This window comes from Penicillium taxi, assembly GCF_028828555.1.
Source record: "Penicillium taxi strain IBT 34144 chromosome Unknown utg000001l_segment0_segment0, whole genome shotgun sequence".
NCBI lineage: Eukaryota > Fungi > Ascomycota > Eurotiomycetes > Eurotiales > Aspergillaceae > Penicillium > Penicillium taxi.
In genome coordinates, this window is record NW_026643203.1 from 5,165,164 (window position 1) to 5,182,974 (window position 17,811).

Below are 17,811 nucleotides of genomic sequence, written 5' to 3' on the forward strand. Positions count from 1 at the left end.
TCATGAGTTTAGTTATATCTGAAAATCGTCATAATCACTATCTTATCGGACGCGCTTGTAATCTTCTCTTTCTCAAACATCATGGAATTATGGACGAGCCTCCCTCTAAACGACGTCGATCTGCCCGGAAGAATGAATCTGAATCAGTCGTTCCTTTGAAGAATCAATCAAAGTCATCTCAAATATCCCCTTCATCGCCAACCAAACCCAAGTCTTTACACAGCTTCTTCCAGCCTGCAACAGAAGGGCAACGATGGTCATCACGGAAATTCGAGAACCGACGACCGGTCGCATCCGTAGAGACAATCGATGCAGACGTGATCGAGGACGATTATGACTCTTACGATGAGATCTTTACCCAGCATATCATAAGCCAAAAGACCACAACATCATCCGACGCGAAATCCACCCATGGCTCCTCCCATTCAGCTCGACCAACTTCAAAACCAAAGACGACGACGCGACATCAGCCCCATTCCTCGAAACGATTTCTTATGCCACCTGATCGTGGTAGCAGCGATCTACCATCCCCTTCTCCGCAACCACCTGCAAAATTGGACCGTCGCCCTTGGCCGCAACGATTTGCGCCAACTAACCTAGATGAGCTGGCTGTGCACAAGAAGAAGGTCTCTGATGTAAAGAATTGGCTGGAGGAGGCACTTTCCGGAAGACGCAGTGAGGTTAGCACTTTGAACACATTCATAGCTTCCACTACTGCTGCAACGCATATATGCTAACTTGAATCAAGAGATTACTAGTTTTACGAGGGCCTGCAGGATCGGGAAAAACAACGACAATATCCCTACTGTCCAAATCAGTCGGCTTCGATGTCATTGAGTGGAGGAACCCAGCTGTCTCTGACTTTACAGCGCAAGAGTACACCTCTGTTACTACACACTTTGAGGAATTCTTAGGCCGGGGTGACCGATTTGGAGGGCTCGACCTAAGGGATACAGTCGAGTCACAGATATCTCAAGATGAGAGGCCGCGGAATTGGCGCATTCTCTTGGTGGAAGAGTTCCCGACAGCTCCAAATCGCAATTCTTCTAGCTTGTCTGCTTTTCGAGCCTCATTGCAACGATATCTTGCAGCTGCAACCGACCAGGTAGTGAGTGGATTGGTACATCCACCCATTGTGATGATTGTTTCTGAGACGCTGTTGAGCTCGGCGTCGTCTATCTCGGATAATTTGACGGTACATCGACTGCTGGGGCCGACGCTTTATAACCACCCCAGTACGGCGATTATAGACTTTAATGCCATTGCAGCAACCTTTATGCAAAAGGCGCTGCGATTGATTCTCGAAAAAGAGGCACAGGATTCTCATCGCGCTCGGATTCCAGGCCCAGCGGTACTGGACACCATATCAGAGATTGGAGATATTCGCAGTGCCATTTCATCCCTAGAGTTTCTTTGCCTAAAAGGTGATAAAACGGGTACATGGGGTGGTACTATTGCCAAAACTAAATCCAGGGCCAGGATGGCTCGCAGAGAAACTTCACTAACAGCCATGGAGGAGGAGTCTCTGAAGCTGATTTCACAGAGAGAGGCGAGTCTGGGCATGTTTCATGCTGTGGGCAAGATAGTCTACAACAAGCGCCTTGATCCAAGTCTTGTGCCTGCAGAAACTGTAGTGCTTCCACCTCCACCCGACCATCTATCAGATTACCATCGCAAGGTCTCCCAGGTAGCGGTCAATGAACTCATTGATGAAACAGGCACTGACACCTCCACATTTATCTGCGCTCTTCATGAGAACTACCCACCATCCTGTGACGGGTCCTTATTCACAGACAACATCAATGCATGTATCGAGGCACTTTCAGACAGCGATCTCCTCGGTGCTGACCGCAGGTCCATGCAGGGTGCACGGGCGGGAATTGGCATCGGATCGATGTCCTTGAATGCCGGAGTTGACATCCTGCGACAGGATGAGCTTGCCTTCCAGGTTTCAACCCGGGGACTTCTCTTTCATCTGCCATACCCAGTGAAGAGGCGGGCTGTGGCAGTAGATGGCCGTCGTGCAGATGCACACAAAATGCTATATCCGTCCTCGTTGCGCCTGTGGAAAAAGACCGAGGAGATAGATGGTCTGGTAGATACATGGATGAAAAATATGCTCGACCCTACCAATTCCCACGTGCGGTCGTCGCAGACTGCTGAATCTGGTGTCAAGTCCTGGAAAAGCCTACAAAGTCGCCAGGCGACCGTGTCAAAGAGTGATGATCATCCGATAGTGACGATGATGTCACGCCACGATGCTCTTCTCACCCAATTCCCATACATGGCTCAGATCCAGACCCATCGGGATGATCCAGACAGTTGGCAATTGAACCAGATCAGTAAGGTTCGTGGTAGTCGAATGGGCGAGGTCAATGAAGATGGAGAAGAAAGCGACGAGGTACCAACAAAGAAAGTTAGGACATTGGAACGACGACGACAAGAAGAGAAATTAATTCTCAGTGATGATGATATTGTAGACTAATCCTAAAAGATAAAAAGATAAAGAAATGATATCCGCTTTTTTCCTTCTCCGCCTTTAGCAAACTTAAAACCAACCTTTTATCTTAGCTTCAACTTACACCTCTTAAACATGGCTCCCATCAACAGCCCCGTCACAGCTCAAGAGCTTCAAATCCTTTCCACAAAGGCCATTTCTGCAAAAGACTCTGCATACTGTATGTTCTTCACATATGATTAAATTGAGCCTAAATCTAAACAGTCAAAGGCCCGTATTCCAAGTTCCAAGTCGGAGCATGCATCCTCACCTCCTCGGGTGAATTCGTCGTCGGAGCCAATGTGGAGAATGCCTCGTATCCTGTTGGTACATGTGCAGAGCGAGTAGCGTTCGGTACTGCTATTGTATTCATTTATCATTTCTGGATGAACGCTGTTACAATGCTAATCTTTTATAGGTAGCAGGACATAAGCAGTTCAAGGCTATTGCTGTCGCGACAAATATCAAACCGGCAGCTTCTCCTTGTGGAATGTGTCGTCAGTTGTATGTTTTATCTTCGCTTCTCCTGCAGATGTGCAAATCTAACTTGGTATCAGTATGCGGGAGTTTACTTCTGCGGATTTCCCTGTCTACATGTATGATGCTGATGGGAACCATACCGTCAAGACTATGGGTGAAGTAAATGTCTATGTTATCTCTTTCAATCTACCTGATGCTGATCTGTTTTATAGTTGCTGCCGGATTCATTCGGTCCCGATGATCTATCCCACTAGTTTAGTTGGAATGTTACTGTTCCAAGTTTGGCTGATATTAGAGCTGATGAATACAAGCCCATCTTCAATATTTTCCATTTGATATGCAACAAGTCTGTGAATCTTGGAAGGAACTCTAGAATTCGGAAGAGCCAAGCCAAATCTCTGGCTAGCTAAATAGGCGATACATTGTAATATAGAGTAGAGTGAACTCAAAAAAGTCAAAAAAAAAAAAAAGAAAACAAAAGATTCGTCGCTGATAAATGTCACATCAAAAGTCCAGTCAGTAGAGTGGCTAACTTTGGAAACTTATTTTCAAGTACAGAAAATTCTGTGATCTGCTAGCTCACGCCTCTTCCTCTTCGTCCAATTCATCAATCCCGAGCAGCTCGTCTTCATCATCTACCACATGAGTGTAATCACCCCGGCGCGCCGCAAAGGAGCCACGAGTCGCGTATGGCCGTGAACCGCGGCCGATTAAGCCGCTAACACTACGCCAAATACTCGTACCCACCAACGGCATTGCCTGGGCCACTGCCACGATAGCTGCAATGATGGCCACAGGTACCGCAATCAGAATGGAGTCTCGAGAGAACCAACCTCCGGAGGAAGTGCGATTCTCGCCTAGGCGGATTTGTCCGAACCGGACGTCCCATTTGGTATATATGAAGTATCCAAATGCAGCAGCGGCCGCAATCGGGGTCACGATGGCGAAGAACAGGCCCACACCGCTGATACCGTGCTTCTTCTCAAACTCCTTCTCCTTGCTCGGGCAGGGCAATGCTTTGATTTGGTCGAAAAGATCTCCACCTTGGCATGTGGTCTGTGTGAGTCGTCGGTAGCCAGTCGGCTCCCAGTACTCGACTAATTCGGGGTCCTCCAAACATTTCAAGCTGTGGTCGGGCTTCGAAAGTCCCGCTACAAGCCCACAGCTGCCATCGCTTTGCATCTCGTAGTTGTAATCACTATAACAATGTTAGTTGGCATTTCAGTTTCTGTGATCGTGGAGCCGAGGATATTTTTACCATTCAAAGTCTGCTCGTGTGCAAGTACAGTTCCCGCCGACTCGGTTGATATGTGGCTCACGCCAGTCAATCCAGCACTGGGCCCCCGTGTTCTTGCGATAGTACTGCTCGACATGTCCGAACAAGCAATTGTCCTCTTGAGCCGGGTGACTGGGGGTCCACAGATAATAGTCCTCGCTTTGGTCATCTAACATACATCGGCGATCCCAAATGCCACTGAAGTCAAGATTGATAGTCGAAACTTTATCATGAGAGGCTGTGGCCTCTTTTCCCCACAAGAGGAAGTTCTTGGAAGTGTCCGAGGGAACAGTCGAGATGTCATTGATGATCATGTCTACGTCCGAGAACTGGAACTCGGTCCAGTTTTCGCCCTCGTCCAGACTGTAGTGAATGACCTTTGTCGGCAGCAGTTCACTGACCAGTACGATCACAGATCCAGCGTCGCCGTATTCAAACATGTACCGGCCCTTCTTGACTTGCTTCCAGGTCAAACCTCCATTGCGAGTGAGGAAAGTGTCGGCCTGATCAACATCAGTCAGATGCGGGCCAACGTTACCAACACCGATCATCATGCCGATGGCAGAGTTGGAGTAGAAGGTATCTCGGAAGTCGCGTCGCTCCGTGTATCCATGCAGATGCAAGGCACAATTCCAGGTGCCCTTTTCCTCAACAGAGCAGTCAAACTTCTGCTTGTTCACGTCCTCGGCAGGGGGCGTCAGAAGTGCCCACTGACCACCGTCGTTGTGTGTAATCACACTACGTAGCTTTTTGGGGTCACCCTTCTTTTCGACATCGTCCAAGTTTCCAACGACGTTGGCAATCGCGACACCCTCGAGTCCGCTCATCTTTTCAAAGTCGACGTAGCCGCGGTCATTCACATTCAGGGCATCCAGACTCTGGACAAAGTAGGTGCCATTGCTGTTGCTCTTGACAAGCGAACCGTAGCTACGGCCTTCCTTGGAGCTGATCTCCACATGCAGGAATAGCGCATATGTCGAGCCAGGTAGCGCCGTGTACTGGGGCACGTCGACATTGAATGGGAAGAGGGCCTCTGCGAAGATCTGACCGTCCATGCTGGTGCTGACATTCAAGAACTTGTGTTTGTCGGTCGGATAAGTTGCTACGATGATGAATTCATTCATCGTCACGAAGTGCGCGATGTTGCTATTGATAACAGAGGCACCTTCCCAATTGTCCATGGTATTGCTGACCACCAGTTGGCGATTGTTCTTCTTGTTCTCTTTCTCATATTGTTCACAGAGAACAAGCTCCTCGCTGTTCTTCCGATCGGCGTGGTAGCCAAATACACACTGGCCGACGCCGCGCAGCATCAGATGCCACTCCTCACCACGGTTCTTGCTGTAGTACGCATCGGGGACACAATCGTTTCCCTCGCATTTCGCACTACCAAGCCAGATCATCCAGTCCATGTACTTCTCATGGAAGACCAATGGGGACATGTCGGCGGGAATCCACGGAGTAGGCTGCTTGAACGATCGGAACTTGTAACCGCGGTCAATGGTCGTAAAGACTTGACCAGATTTCGTCAGGAAATATGCACCGTCGCTGTAGTAAGGGTGCTGGATCATCTCCATCACCTTCTCATCCTTCAGCTCGGCAGGTCTGTCCCACTGCTTGCCGTGATCGTGGGTCACCCATAGCTCGGATTTATCGGTGAGCATGAAGATGGTCTCGTCATCTCCAGAGTTACTTGTCTGTCGTTCCAAGTAGAAATAAATGCTCCTTGTGGCCTCAAAGTGCTGTGCTTTACCGGCATGGACCTTGCCATCGGTAACGGGAGAGCTGGTGGAGTTTCCACAGGACCGCTCAATCTCCTTATCAAGGTTGACACCCCCTTCGCGAATGCATGCATTGCCAGGAATCAGTCGCCAACCCGATGGCCCAATGTATTTGTCACTTGGGTCGTTGCATTTACCCTCTGGGGCTACCAGAGACACAGCTGGCAAGCAATCTTTTCTATCATCGGAGCGCCGGAAATTGTAATCGCACTCGAAGTCTGCCTCCGAACATTTGCACTTCTCATAGACAGGAGACTCCATCTTGAATTCTTTCTCGATAAAGCAATCAGCATTGGATTTGCGACGCTGGAAAGTTTGCTTATGGCCCATTAGACAGTGGTCACCCTCATTGCCCACACTGGCGGTCCAGAGCTCGAGATCTTTTTCTGTGCACTGGCGTTCGTGGAGACCATCGAAGTCAATATGGTAGATGACATAGCTGTCATCGGCGATCAAACCAACCAATAGGAATTTCAGACTCGTCGAGTCGGGTGTAGTGGTAATGTAGAGGGGTTTGATCTTGTGCTTCAGCTCAATGGGCTTCTCCCATTCCTTGCCCTGGTCGAGGGAGTATTGAACCTCGTTTGTCATTCCATCATCGCTGACAGCCACAATCACGCCGCCTTGGTCACCAAACTCGAAGCGATGGGGGCCTTTCAGCGCACGCTGCCAGTTAAGACCCGCGTCACTGGAAACGTACAGATCTCCATCCGAGTATTTCTTAAGGTGGCCGCCGGTGTTGCCCACGCCCATGACAAGTCCCGGTGCCGGGCTAGAAAACATTCTACCCAGGGTTTGGAGCTTGTGCAAGGCATCGTATGTAGTCATCGAGTGCAGGTGTACATCCTCATCACCAGCGTGGAGGGATTTGAAGGTTCTCCCATCATCAAAACTGATACTGCTGACAAGTTTCTTCTCCTCCTTGTCAGACTTTTCAGCCTCCTCCCAATTCTTAACAGTATTGACAATCACGATGCCCTGAATATCGGCGATCTTCTCAAAGTCCACCAATCCCTCCAGGTCTCGATTTGTATGTTCGATGTTGGGTGAAAAGTATGTACCGTTCGAGTTGGACGAGAAAAGTACGCCGACCCGATTATCATGCCATGTTGTTTGCACATCCACCTGAATACTGTAGTTGGTGCTTTCTAGCAATGTGTACGCGTCCTGCTCAATGCGATGTCCACCGAACTCTGCGCGATGCCACTCGGTCGAGTCGTCACTTATGTACAGGGCCTGTTCAGTGGTGCCTCGCGATTGGACTCCAGCTACAATATACTTCTTCACGGTGCGGAACTTGATCTCATCGCCGATGACGGGCCGTCCGCGGTCCAAATTGACCTCGGTCCCATCCAAATCGCCCTTGAAGAAATCTTCCGTGAAGACCAAGCGCTCCGATCGTTCAAAGCCACGCAGCCCGGGAACCACGCAAAGAACTCTATCGCCCAGCCTCTCTGACGCGTCTAGGTCCTTCCCGAACTGTGGAGTACTCGCAGCCCATGAACACTGTAGAATCATGTCGCGCAGAGGTTCCACAGTCTTGAAATCGTCGATAGTATAGAAGGCCTGCGTCATACAGCCGGTGAAGGAGCAATCGATGGTCATAAAGATCACCTTCTTCGGATCCCAACCGTTGAAGCTCAACGGTGGGCTACGCGTCGAAATCATCGGAAGAGGAGCGATTTGGAAGGAGTTCCATGATTTACCCTGGTCAGTAGTGATCCAGTGTTTCCCATTGGAGCCCAATACGTAGGCGCGATGGGCATCATTTGGGTGCCGCCAGATCATCGTCACGGCGCCCTTCATGCTCCCATCATCACCCGCGACTACCTCCCATTCTTTACCGCCGTCGAATGAGATCTGGGCATTATTGGCATTTCCATCTCGATATATGATTGTATTGGTGCCTTCGAAGTAGAACAGCTCGAAAGGTGGATGGCTGAGCTCTGTTGCCTGGGTAGTAGGGTTGTCTCCCTTCGCCGCGATCGGCTGTACTGACCAAGCCAGCAGCAAGCCAACCACTAGCAAGAGCCACCGAGGGATCATTGCCTTTGGTAATTCGGCATCTGAAGGTAAATTCAATCGAGGTATGTGCTGATCAGCTTAAGCTGTGAGCGGGCCGAACCGGGAGGCGAAGTCAAGAGAGTGTAAGTATTGAGATTTGACAGTAAGCACAAGTAAGGCAATAGCCTAACTGTAGAAGATTGAGACAAGGAAAGGGAAGGAAGTCTGGCTTGGGAAATAATGTTAAGAAAGAACTGCGTGGCCTTGGACCTGTCAGCAGCCAAACAAGAGCTCATAGTCACGTGATATCATCGCTATCTGGTAAACAATGTAGAAGATGGTATCTAGGAAGAATGCTGGTACCTAAAATCTGACATGAAATAATCTCAATCTCTCAATTCAATTGAAAGCCTCATTCAAGGGGAATATCTGAATATGTACAATATGTTGCCAATTCTAGAAGAAAAGTAATGCCGGACCTCCGACCCAAATGTAGAAAGACCTGCCTCTGATTTACGCTAGAAGGATACCCCAATGGAAACAAAAACAAAAACAAAAACAAAAGAACAGAGCTACACCCGCTGATTCCGCCTGAAATCTAAAAAAGAGAAGTGGGAAATGAAAAAAGGTCATAAATCTAAACACAACGACGTAGCTTACGCCACATCTTCCTCACGGTTCCTTGTTCATCTGGACTCGAGTCCCAGATGTGCTGTTGACGATCAGCTGGAGGTAGTTCAGCCAATTTTAAAGGATCGTCAAGGGAAGGATGAGATGGGGTGGGAGATTCAGTGCGAAGGTCAGGTCGGGTCAAAGTCATTTTCAAAGTCGCCTCACGATTATCCGGTAATAGTTGAGGGACCGCCTTTGACCCTAGCAAGAAGGATTGACGTCTTCGAGTAAGTGTTGGAGCGTCGGTAAGCTGGCGTTGCGTTTCATGGCGGTACTGGGAAGTGCATGGAATTTCTTCCACTGAACCACCGGGGCTACCGACCACCGTGCCATCATCGTCTTCAAAGAAGGTCCCGACAAAATCCGTCTCAACGTTAATAGACTTGAAAAATGTCGATATTGGCGCGACATTTTCCTTATTTTTCTTAGAGTACATGGCCGGGAAGCCAAATTCAATGGCTTCGTCAAACTTCTGTGGAGACGCCAGATATACCCTCAGTTTGAGACGGGCATCGGGGTCTTGGTAGTATTGAGCGCCAGGATCCATACTGGATGTAGATAACTGTGGAACATGACCTGAGAGGTGACGAGATACTGGACGGGAAGAAGTGAGAGGTGGTACTGATTGACTTGTAGGGAGGTTCCGTTGCATAATTGGTGTAGATGTTGAGACACGGTTTTTCTGAGGGTGAGAAGAAAATGAAAGGGATCGACGAAAGGAGGGACGATGCCAGCCTTTGGTGTTGGCGGAAGAGTCTACCACATGAGCATGGTACTCATCTAGAGACAAGTCCAGATCCCCATCCTCATCCAGCCAGCGGAAGCTATCATAGAAGGACTGATCCATACTGAGGTCTTGGTCTGCAATGGAGTCGTGATCCCAGTCCTCCTCGGAATCCGAATCATAAAATACAGAAGTGGGTTGGGCCACGATGGTGGAATCTGAAGGCAGGCTGCCGCTGTCTTTTGAATCACTGAATTGAGACTGGGAGTGAGACTTAGAATGATATGTTTGATCTCGACGATAAAAGGCCTCGTCAGCGGCGTCCAGAATGAGAGAATGGCGATAAGCTTGACGAAGACGACGACGTTCTTCCGGAGAGAAAAGTTGAAGTTGAATTTTGGCGGGGAGAGAGTAAAAGCATTGAGAATCAGCCAGACCAGGAGATTGCAATTGCGGGGATGCTATGTTTTGGAGAGACCGTTGATCCAATCCACTCCTTGTGGATGAACGTAGGGCACTAGGATGAAGCGAGCCAGGCCCATTTCGAGCATTGACCCGGTCTCGGGCGTGATGGAAAGTAGGGGAGATGGGATCAACCTGCGCTAGTCTCATCCGTAGCCGCTCGACATTCGAGAAGAACTGTTGGATGTCAGCAAAGGAAAGTGGAGGTAAATAGTGGTGGAGACTCGAACGCCAATTCAAGTAGTAAACAGCCACGCCATCTTAGTGCCATTATCCACTTTGTGGATTCAGGGGGGCAAAACAAGTGTAAGTCAAAAACTCAACATGATTCAAGCGGATCCTAACGGTCAATCTGAAATAGAAGCTTTTTCCTAAGAGAAAGGGAGAGGCACAAAATGAGGGGGGAAAATAAACAAAGAGTTGGAAGAGAACCCTGGTATCAATGGGAAGTCCAAGTCCGAGACTATTGAATCCGCTATCTCCCGTCCATGATCCACTTGGAAGGAGAAAGAAAAAAAATAAGAAAAAAAAATAAAAAAATAAAAAAGAAATTACAGAAAATTACAGAAAATTGGGAAAATTGGGGAAACATGGAAAATATGAGGGAAAAGGGGGGGGGGGGGGGGGGGGGGGAAGAGAGCCTTACCTTTCGTCTCACTGCTGGAGGAAGAGAATCAAAATCCTCACTGGTATATCGCATGATAAAGGGTATAAATAATAATAGTATGCTATAGTACCATATAGTGTACTATAGTATACTTATAAGGAATAGAAATAGAAGGAATAGGAACTAGTGCAAAGTACAAAAGTACTAAGTAGGAAGTATAAAATATGAAGTATGAAGTATGAAGTATTATGTACTCCGTAACTCAGTGGGAACTGGAAGAAGTTCTCGAAGGTTGCACTTCATAAAAAGGGATCATTGATCTATATAAGATATGAAACAGGAACAGGAATCAGGAATTGGAACTGAGTTCTAGAATTGATCAGAATCTAGTCATCATGAACCCCGCCAGCGCCAGGGATGGCCCATCACATATGCAGTGATTGGAACCAACTGTTCATCACCTTCACCTCCCACTGTTTAGTGGGAACTGGTGCACAGACCAGATCTATTTCTAGATCTGTCAACTCGCAGTCTATCAAGTGGAGATAAATATGATAAGTCATGAACCCATCTCAACCATCCTTACACTAGAGAACAGGTTATCGGAGTTAAAGTAGGCTCTGCAGAATACACTACATTTACCGAGGTAGATCAACTACGTCTACTCTCATACTTTTAATTGATTTCAATGTTGAGCAGGTGGTTTAACCCCATATCTTTGTGTAACTGTTCCAGTCTTACTTAATATGGCTGCAATACGGAGTAAGGAGAAGTACACCATTTCATCGCCTGTTAGAGTTGTGACTGATCATATAGAATCTCGTCAATTTGACCTTAGGATTAAATCTGAAACGGTCTTCGGAGATAATTCCATTAATGTATGGTACTATTTGATATACAAGGTAAGATGGACTCGGAGAATAGTTGGTCTACTACTGACTTAGGGCTCCTCCAGGACCAAATCAGCCACAACCTTGAAAGATACACAGTAGATCCCACATAACACTAAGGATTCAGCCCTGGAGAAGTAAGGGAAAAAAAAGTAATAAGTTGTGCAATCCAAGTTATAGTCGGAGGAATACTCTTCCGTATAGGTCCATACTCCTAAATCCGAGTACAAACAAAGAAATCTTTTCAGCCACCGGAGTTTCATAATTTCCACAGTTGCTTGTGTTTCTGGCGTTTCTAGTATTCAAAATCCAGATCGTTCTAATACGAGTAATTATAACTGGGAATAACTCCCGATGCACCTATGGTTGATTTCCCTCCAATTCTCAAACATAAAAAAAGATCAATATGGGTATATGATGTGTCTCACTGCATGTCATTTAGGCGAAGGTGGTGGAGCTGCCCTGTCTTTCCTTTCCTTTCCTTTCCTTTTCTTTTCTTTTCTTTTTTTTTTTTTTCTTCCGTCTTACAGGGCGTTGAGAACCTGCTGCATGGCTAACGTGTTGGAATCCTCTCGTTTAGAGACATACGCCCGTACTTCCTGCACACTGAGTTTGGCTTCCTGTCCAGCCCCGCGACTAGAACCACCAGGTTCACCCGTTGTTCCGCTGGCGGCGCCACCTCGGATACGTTCACGAAGAGCCTCGGCGCCAATGACAAAGAGACTACCAACCTCTAGCAACACGTCCAGCGCGCCACCAGGCCCCTTGGTTTCGTCATCTATGTTCCATGACTTTAACAGATCGGCGTATTGAGTCATGTCCTTGGTCACCATCAGACCGCCAGGCCCGCTAATAGCAAATCGCTTGAAATGCTCTAGGAGTAATCCACGCGTCCCCATTGCAATCTCGGTGAGAAATTGACGGGTGTTTGAGCCGCTTGACGGTAAAGAGGTGCGTGCCATGTTATGCAGTCGAGTAAGGAACACACAGATCGAGGCGCACGTCTAGAATAGTAGCAGTTCATGTAAGTTTTGGGATCCTGTCAGCAACTAAAGATAATGGGGCAAACTTACCGGTGTTTGCAGCATCTCCAACCAGGTGGCGTTGTCTGTTTCACGGGGTCGGAAATCGTTCTTCTTCTGCCCCGACAGTAAACGACTGATCCAAGCGAGAGTTCCGTCAATAGTCTTTTGCTCGATGGTGTTGATCTTTTCTTCGATTCGGGATGTAGTTTGAGAGGTGCGTTTTTCCATGTCACGCCGGGTAGTGATGCTGCTGGTAGCTAAGGGTAGCAGTACCGCATCCACGCACATCACCATCAACGTGGTGATGCTGATCGTGGTCCGGACTGACAGCAGGTAGCCAAAGTCCGGTTCGTTCTTGCCCGACTCTTGCTGGGTGGCCGCCTCCAGGGCAGCGTCAAGGCAAACATCTACGTATCCATCATCCATCGTAACCAGGAGGAGGGTCAGCAGAGCTGAAACGTCTTTATGGGTGTCGTTGTTCACACTGAGTTCCAGCCCTCGACCCACAGCCTCTGCAAGCCACCTGAGCATGCGCTTGGCATCGCTCAGGTTGGGCTGGCCATCCTCGTCAGTGAGTTTGATCTCGGTGAGTCGTACGGTCTCTGGAACATCCCCCAATTTAGCCACCTGGAGAAGCGTTCTCCTCTGAATGGGGGACATATCAGGCGACTCTAGGCGACTTATAAATGTATCGCGAGTGGTAGATAGTGATTCTGTCCCTGGTCGCGAGAGGGAGGCCATGAAAGTAGTTCCAGCCTTCTTGCGACGGGCTTGAGCGCTTGTAAATTTAAATAGCAGCGCATTAAAGAGCTCTTCTAATGTACGCTTCTCTCGTTCACTGTAGGATGACCCGACAAAGTAGGGGACAAACAGTTCCTCCAGTTGTTGGTCCAACATGAGTGCCGTCTGTGATGAAACAGCGTCCGGGTGCTCCGTCAACCCATGGGCTTTCAAATCGTCGATCAATGTAATGATATAGCCCCGGGAACTCTGTAGACATCGAAGAAAGGCCAGGGATGAAACACCGCTGGCCTTTTCTAATACCATCTCGAGTCGCTGCTGGATGGACTGCTGGAAAACTCTCTGCAGAAACTTCCCTAGGACTTGTTCGTAGTATGGGAATGCACGTCGGATAATCGCCGACTCTTCCTGTACCACTACCTTGACCTCATCGAGTAATGATTGAAGGCTTGGTTCTACACCGGGTAGCTCAGCATCAGGGTCGGCCATCTTCTCCCATGACTCTGCATCCCCACCAACCTCCTCGGTCATTAGTTGACTCCGGTCGATGAAGAACTGGTGCTGATTGACAAACAGCGCAGTTACACTGGCGCCTCCATTAAAGTCTTGTAACACAGTCGCACAGTCTTTCATTCCCTCAAAGTTGGCCTTGCGATAGAATTCATCAAATTGTTTCAAGAGATCCTTCTCTAACGTCTCCGAGAATTTCTCAATGATCTCTCGCGTATTTCTATGTGGCAGCTGGTGCACGTTCAAGTCTTCAGATGATGATGCATTGCTGTAATTGCCATTACCGGACGAACTCTGCCAGCTCTGAGGATCAAGTCGTTGACTGATCCGGAGCAACTGCCGCGCAATATGCGCAGACCGGACCTTGGCCTCTGCTGTTCCAGATCGCCGCAAGTTCTCCAGCAATGAGATTTCCCCGCGATTACTGACCCCGTCCCAGCATTCCAGCAGAAAGTGGGCATCTAAAGCGCGACGGCGTTGTCGATCCAGTTCCTCTAATCTCCTTCCCGTTTCCACTGCCATAGTTCCAGTGCCTCCAGTAATCCCAGTAGCCCCGCAGTTCTCCAGGTTGCCGCCATTGAGAGATGTGTCGAGCTGCTGAAAAGACTCGATGGTTTGTCGTAGTTTTCGACCAAGTGTGGTGAGGTTCTGGGAATGCTGGGCTTCTGCCCGTCGGACAGCGGCGGACAATTCATTTTCGCGAATTTCTAGATCTCCTGATAGCTCACCCAGACGCTGTTGTGCATGTTCAAAGGTACGAATGAGGGGTTTCGGATCGAAGGGTTGGTTCGCAGCTCCAGTGGTTCCCACTGCTGAGCGGCGTGATGATATGGCTGTGTCAGAGAGCGCCTCAATGAATTCCTTGACGATGAAGTCTCGACTGGAGAAGTCCTCAAGTGTGAAGCTAGGACCTTTGGGGAAGACGGATCGGGAGGGGTTGGAGGACACTATGGAGGCATTGTCGGACATCATAATGAAGGCAGGGTCTGATTCATGGGCCGGAGGACCGACACGTGTGTAGTTTAATCAGTCCAATTCAAGTTGTAGCACTTGGGGTAATTAGGAAATCCGGGGAAGCTGAGATGTTGAGACGGAGAGAGTCGGTATTCTATTGCCACGAGATCTAGTACTGCCACTTATCCATATAGCTTCAGACCGAGCTTCCTTTACTACAGTCATCAAATGGAACATATTATCCCCTACTAATATTAGTAATTTTATTAAAGAAATAATTGTAGGGTTTATATTATTGTCGGCTACTACTGTATTTTACTTGGTAACACTACCTACTAACGGTTAAACGTTGGACATCGAACACCTGGCCACAAGCAACGGAAGCCCTTGAAACGTTTAGCAGCATATATTTCTATACGACGTAACACCATTTCACGCCCAGGTTCTCTTTGGGTATTAATATCTATATCTCCAATTTATCCCTTGAGAATTTGGTGGAAAGACCGAGATATAAGAGAGAAAAAAAAACACGGCTTCCCGCTATTCTTGTCTCCTCGTCTTCTTCAACACCATGGTCTCACAGCAAGATCGCGAACTCCTGCGCGCGGATGTCCGCTTAAGGGGAAACAAGCTCTCCCCTAGCGATCGAGAGCAACTCTTGAAACCATACCTACCAGATCCCTCCGACCTCAATCCCCGAGCCTCGAGCTCCCAGCGCCAGGCGAGTCGCAAAAAGCCTATTAGAGCTTTCGTGAAATCGCAAGTTCACCACCTCACATATGCCTTGGCACACATCATCTTCGGTATTGTGGTACGCTTGCTGCAGGCGTATCATGCTGTCGTGGAGCGCGTCTTCGCTATCGTATATCACCACCACCGCACTCCCGAGCTGATCCGCAAGGATGTAAGAGGCTTAAAGCGTTTACCTCAACACTTGAGTGTGATCTTGAGTCTGCGCGCGGACGACGATGCTTTGGCAGTTTTAATGGACGAGGTGGCAGAGCTGGCTGCCTGGAGCGCATGTGCCGGGATTCCGCAACTCAGCATTTATGAAAAGACCGGTATGATTGGGATGGTCCAGATCTGGAGGAGTAGGGGCTGACCACAATACTATACAGGTACTCTCAAGTCAGGCATTCCAGCTCTACATCAGATCATAACCACAAAAATGGCATCTTACTATGGTTCTCCATCGCAGCAGCCTGTTCTACAGGTGTATGCACCCCATCACCCCGCCCATGGCAACGCCCCAAGCTCCCAGCCCGAGAATCCTTCCCTGACTATTCTTCTTCTATCTTCAACCGATGGCCGCGAGACGATTGTGGATCTGACCAAGACTCTGGCCGAAATGTCACAGAATGGAAAGCTATCTCCAGAAGATATCACACAAGAGCTCATTGATGCAGAGATCAGTGACATCACCTCCCAGCCTCTTCAAGACTCGGTTGGCCGGGACACGTCTAAGCTCCTCAATCCTGAGCCGGACCTTTTGTTGGTATTCGGGTCATACTTGAGACTGGATGGCTATCCTCCGTGGCAGCTTCGTCTGACGGAGATGTATTGTACCGGTGATCATAACCACGGTATGACTGGATATGGAGAAGCAGTTGAATATCAAGGATTCATGCGGGGATTGTGGCATTACGCTGGGGCTCAAATGCGGTTCGGACGGTGAGGTAGATTAGCCCGAGAGGGCTTTCCTTTGTTCCTTCTCTGTTATACCCTTATTCTCATCATAAAAATTGCATACATCTGTATTGGCGCAGGATGAGATCCATGCATCTCCATTCGAAAAAGTAACTTGTAATTTCCAGACCCGAAAGCTCAAGTAGTGACATACTACATTCAGAAGTGTCATTTATCGGAGCATTATTTAGTTATAGATGAGTCTCCATTAGCTATATTGGTATTGCTAAACAGTATTTGCCAGACATGTCATAAAGAAGTACAAAAACTGGCCATGCTCGCGGTTAAAGTGAAGGGTCAAGATAAAATAAAGTCCTATAAAGATGCAAATCCGAATGCATGCCCAATCCATCCAACGCCAGTACTAAACCATAAAAAACAAATGTAGAAAGGGTGGGAAAATGAAGAGGGTTGTATGAATATATAGTCGTTGTCGTTTCATATCCGGTGTCCAAACTTGTTGTCAAGACCATAGTCATGTATCTGCGTCAAGTAGGGAATATGTAGATAGAGTTAACCGCACATCTGGTCGTGATCCGTGTGGTTTAATGACCACCGAGAGGTGATAGACTCGGGAGGCCATACTGTGCAGTTTCCACGCACGCAGTCAAGGCATCGAACAGTCTCTGTACCAGTCTCCGTTATGCCTTCCACAGCACAGCTCGAGCATATTTTTCGTTGAGAAGTGTCTTTTTCAAAACGCCCGGGGCTGTATATATCAGGATCCCCTTGTGACTTGATGCTTGAGCACGTGAGGGAATCACATTGACGCAGGCAGATGAAGCAGGCTCTCCCCCCGCAAAGATCACAATCTGCATATGCATCTAATACTTGTCTGGTCGTCGGCCGTCGGTGGCAGATGTGACAGGGCCGGAGAGCCGATGGTGTAGTTGATGGATAAGCGAGTGGGACAAGAGTCTTTGGAGAGACTGGTGGAGAATAAGGGTCTTGCGGTGTGGCATATATATTGGGTGAGAGGAGTGATGATTGCTGATGGGTTGGGAGGGAGAGATATGGTGTTTGGACGAGTCGGCGCTTGCGGGGAAGACAGCGAGGGCGGAAGGATAGACGTTCATCGGTCTCTAGCCGAGGCAGAGGCAATGAGTAGTTCCCATCACGATCATGGCAATCTACTCTAAGCGGTACAAATGAGGAGCTAAAAAGGAGATAGAAGTTAGTACAAGGGATCACAGGTAAGGCTAGAGGACCAACATACGGTCTATCCAGGGTAGTAGAATCTTCATCATGTTTGCGTTTCTTCCGACAGGTATTAATAGAGCCAATGGGCTCAGAGAAGCTGAGCATGGATGAAAATAAGCCCTGTCGATATATAATAGGGGAGTTGAGCCCCTTGAAAAAGAAGGGTTAAATTGAGTTGGATGATATGGAAATAGAGCTTGGACCCACGTGTATCACACCGCCTATAATAAACTTCAACCCCACGTTAATTGAATATGGAGTATCATAATGGAGTAGTTATGGAGTACGCTATACTAATACTA

General features: G+C 48.2%; 7 protein-coding genes across 7 annotated transcripts; 3 read left to right on the plus strand and 4 right to left on the minus strand.

Annotated features, from left to right (window-relative positions):
* Positions 1-89: 89 nt before the first annotated feature.
* N7495_001871 (uncharacterized protein) lies at positions 90-2,485 on the plus strand (the record flags this gene model as incomplete). The annotated part of the gene is made up of 2 exons (XM_057204541.1): positions 90-680; positions 749-2,485. 2 exons carry the CDS (start codon positions 90-92, stop codon positions 2,483-2,485), a joined length of 2,328 nt encoding a protein of 775 aa, XP_057068614.1.
* A 108-nt stretch (positions 2,486-2,593) lies between these two features.
* N7495_001872 (cytidine deaminase) lies at positions 2,594-3,231 on the plus strand (the record flags this gene model as incomplete). Its single annotated transcript, XM_057204542.1, has 5 exons — positions 2,594-2,678; positions 2,729-2,862; positions 2,916-3,001; positions 3,055-3,136; positions 3,190-3,231. The coding sequence occupies 5 exons, from the start codon at positions 2,594-2,596 to the stop codon at positions 3,229-3,231; spliced, it is 429 nt and encodes a 142-aa protein (XP_057068615.1).
* A 325-nt stretch (positions 3,232-3,556) lies between these two features.
* On the minus strand, positions 3,557-8,080 carry N7495_001873 (vacuolar protein sorting/targeting protein 10; the record flags this gene model as incomplete). Its single annotated transcript, XM_057204543.1, has 2 exons — positions 3,557-4,175; positions 4,236-8,080. 2 exons carry the CDS (start codon positions 8,078-8,080, stop codon positions 3,557-3,559), a joined length of 4,464 nt encoding a protein of 1,487 aa, XP_057068616.1.
* Positions 8,081-8,675: 595 nt separating this feature from the next.
* On the minus strand, positions 8,676-10,596 carry N7495_001874 (uncharacterized protein; the record flags this gene model as incomplete). Its single annotated transcript, XM_057204544.1, has 2 exons — positions 8,676-10,073; positions 10,543-10,596. The coding sequence occupies 2 exons, from the start codon at positions 10,594-10,596 to the stop codon at positions 8,676-8,678; spliced, it is 1,452 nt and encodes a 483-aa protein (XP_057068617.1).
* A 1,321-nt stretch (positions 10,597-11,917) lies between these two features.
* Positions 11,918-14,641, minus strand: N7495_001875 (exocyst subunit SEC10; the record flags this gene model as incomplete). The annotated part of the gene is made up of 2 exons (XM_057204545.1): positions 11,918-12,397; positions 12,467-14,641. 2 exons carry the CDS (start codon positions 14,639-14,641, stop codon positions 11,918-11,920), a joined length of 2,655 nt encoding a protein of 884 aa, XP_057068618.1.
* Positions 14,642-15,194: 553 nt separating this feature from the next.
* N7495_001876 (ditrans,polycis-polyprenyl diphosphate synthase) lies at positions 15,195-16,298 on the plus strand (the record flags this gene model as incomplete). Its single annotated transcript, XM_057204546.1, has 2 exons — positions 15,195-15,684; positions 15,742-16,298. 2 exons carry the CDS (start codon positions 15,195-15,197, stop codon positions 16,296-16,298), a joined length of 1,047 nt encoding a protein of 348 aa, XP_057068619.1.
* Positions 16,299-16,822: 524 nt separating this feature from the next.
* Positions 16,823-17,614, minus strand: N7495_001877 (uncharacterized protein; the record flags this gene model as incomplete). The annotated part of the gene is made up of 2 exons (XM_057204547.1): positions 16,823-17,465; positions 17,526-17,614. The coding sequence occupies 2 exons, from the start codon at positions 17,612-17,614 to the stop codon at positions 16,823-16,825; spliced, it is 732 nt and encodes a 243-aa protein (XP_057068620.1).
* Positions 17,615-17,811: the final 197 nt, after the last annotated feature.